Source organism: Trichomonas vaginalis (assembly GCF_026262505.1).
Source record: "Trichomonas vaginalis G3 chromosome Unknown ctg_72, whole genome shotgun sequence".
In the NCBI taxonomy this organism is placed as follows: domain Eukaryota; phylum Parabasalia; order Trichomonadida; family Trichomonadidae; genus Trichomonas; species Trichomonas vaginalis.
This window is the reverse complement of record NW_026529160.1, coordinates 1-1,913: the sequence shown is the minus strand read 5'-3', so window position 1 is coordinate 1,913 and position 1,913 is coordinate 1. Positions and strand designations below refer to the sequence as shown.

Sequence of the window (1,913 nt, the reverse complement as noted above, 5' to 3'; positions counted from 1 at the left end):
GAATTTGGTACGCAATTCCAGGTTCGTTGTTTTTGAACCTTACGTATGTAACGCTTCCATCCTCCTCAGGGAAGTAAGCTGCTAACATCTGACCAAGTTTTCTCGGTGACTCGGAGCTCATAAAAATGTCACTTTTTAAACGTTAAGTTTTTAGTCTTATTTTACCCTTTGTTTACCCTTTGTTTACCCTTTGTTTGTCAATGTAGTATTGGAGTGCAATTTCTCCAAATTCTCTGTGTCGGAGTTCTTCAGCATTTTCCAAGGTGTGCCTGGAGAACTCAAAGAAGTTGTCAAGAACATACTGCCATGCTGCTCTTCTGAGTTCGTCGGTATTTTGGAAGTGTTGCACCTTCGAGTCTTCGGACATGAAAAAAATGACACTTTTTCTATTAAACCGTTTTTGGCATTTCTCATGAGTGAGTATAGTTCTGCCGAACCATTGGAAGAGAAGAAGTACCCTTGCTGGCAAAAGACAAAAATAGTTGCCTTAGTTGTCATTGCAATTGTACTCGTAATTGAATTCATTGTACTTCTCTTCACGTACATAAAACTCAGCAATGGTATTTGCTTTAAGAAGCTACCATCTTACTAAGACTAAACACTTACATTTTTCAAGCTTGACTTTTTACAATTTGAATTTTGTTGCTGAATTCAAAAAAATAATGTTTATGTTAGAATGTTAGATCTAACATGTTTTCTAACACGTTTTCTAACATGGTCTAAAACTCTTGAATTTTCATGAATTTTACACCAAAAATAATGTTTATGTTAGAATGTTAGATCTAACATGTTTTCTAACACGTTTTCTAACATGGTCTAAAACTCTTGAATTTTCATGAATTCAAAAAAAATAATGTTTATGTTAGAATGTTAGATCTAACATGTTTTCTAACACGTTTTCTAACATGGTCTAAACTCTTGAATTTTCATGAATTTTCCCGAAATAAAAAATAAATTAGTTTTATTTTTTATTTTATTTATTTTTTTTTATTTTGTATAAAAGACATGATTTCAACAATCGGCACAACAACAATTCAAACAACTACAGCACCAAACTCGCTAGTTATGAATCCAACATCTATGTTAGTAGAGAGAAAAACTTCATTCCTTCTTCATATACTTTCGAAACAAAAATCCAGAAGATAAAGCAAGAACTTTTAACAAGTAATTTAGACTGTAGTGCGAAAGATGAAACAAATGAACAGTATCTTTATGAAATGCAGGACATTATTGACCATTTACCCAAATTGCCTGAAATCCAACAACAAAAATAACCATTCCCGAATTTGACGAAAGAAGTCAAAGCAACTGACTCAGTAGAAATAAAGAAGTTCATACGAAAGGTTAAATTATGAATTCTTGGTTTTCATTGCAACCATAAGGTTATGGACAAAGATTGCGACATGGTATATAAGAACATCTCTGACCTTTACAAATCCGAAGAATTTAAGACCTACGACAACTTTGTTTCGTTAGTTGCAAAATGTGTTTGGGAAATAAGAGATAAAGATAGTAGGGGTAAGGTATGGAACGAACAAATAAAACCCGCTATGTTCGAGATGAAGAAAACCATTGACGCCTTGGTCATACTTGCAGGTAAGGTTTCAGAATATAACGCAAAAATGAACCCGCAATGTTCAAAATGTAAAGCAGCAATGAGGAAATATAACTACTCCGTCAAAGAGATAGAACGTATGCGAAACGACTATGCAGACTTAAAGAAAGAAGCAGAAAAGCCAGCAGAAGATAAAATGAACATGTTAGCATTTCTGAACAAAAACTATCCAACTGCTGACGATTTCCTTCTATCTGACGTCAAGAAGAAGTATAAAGAAACTTTCGGTATCGTTTAAAACTTTTGACATACTGACAGAAGAAATAGAAGCTACGAAATTGTTTAGAGTCATGAACCA

General features: G+C 33.6%; 2 pseudogenes across 2 annotated transcripts, besides 1 other annotated feature; one reads left to right on the top strand and one right to left on the bottom strand.

The window, feature by feature from the left end:
• Positions 1–183: 183 nt before the first annotated feature.
• Positions 184–367, bottom strand: TVAGG3_1067820 (annotated as a pseudogene). Its single transcript has one exon. A coding segment is annotated over exon 1 (184 nt).
• Positions 368–1,005: 638 nt separating this feature from the next.
• Positions 1,006–1,913: a mobile genetic element.
• On the top strand, positions 1,386–1,913 carry TVAGG3_1067810 (annotated as a pseudogene). The gene has a single exon. A coding segment is annotated over exon 1 (528 nt).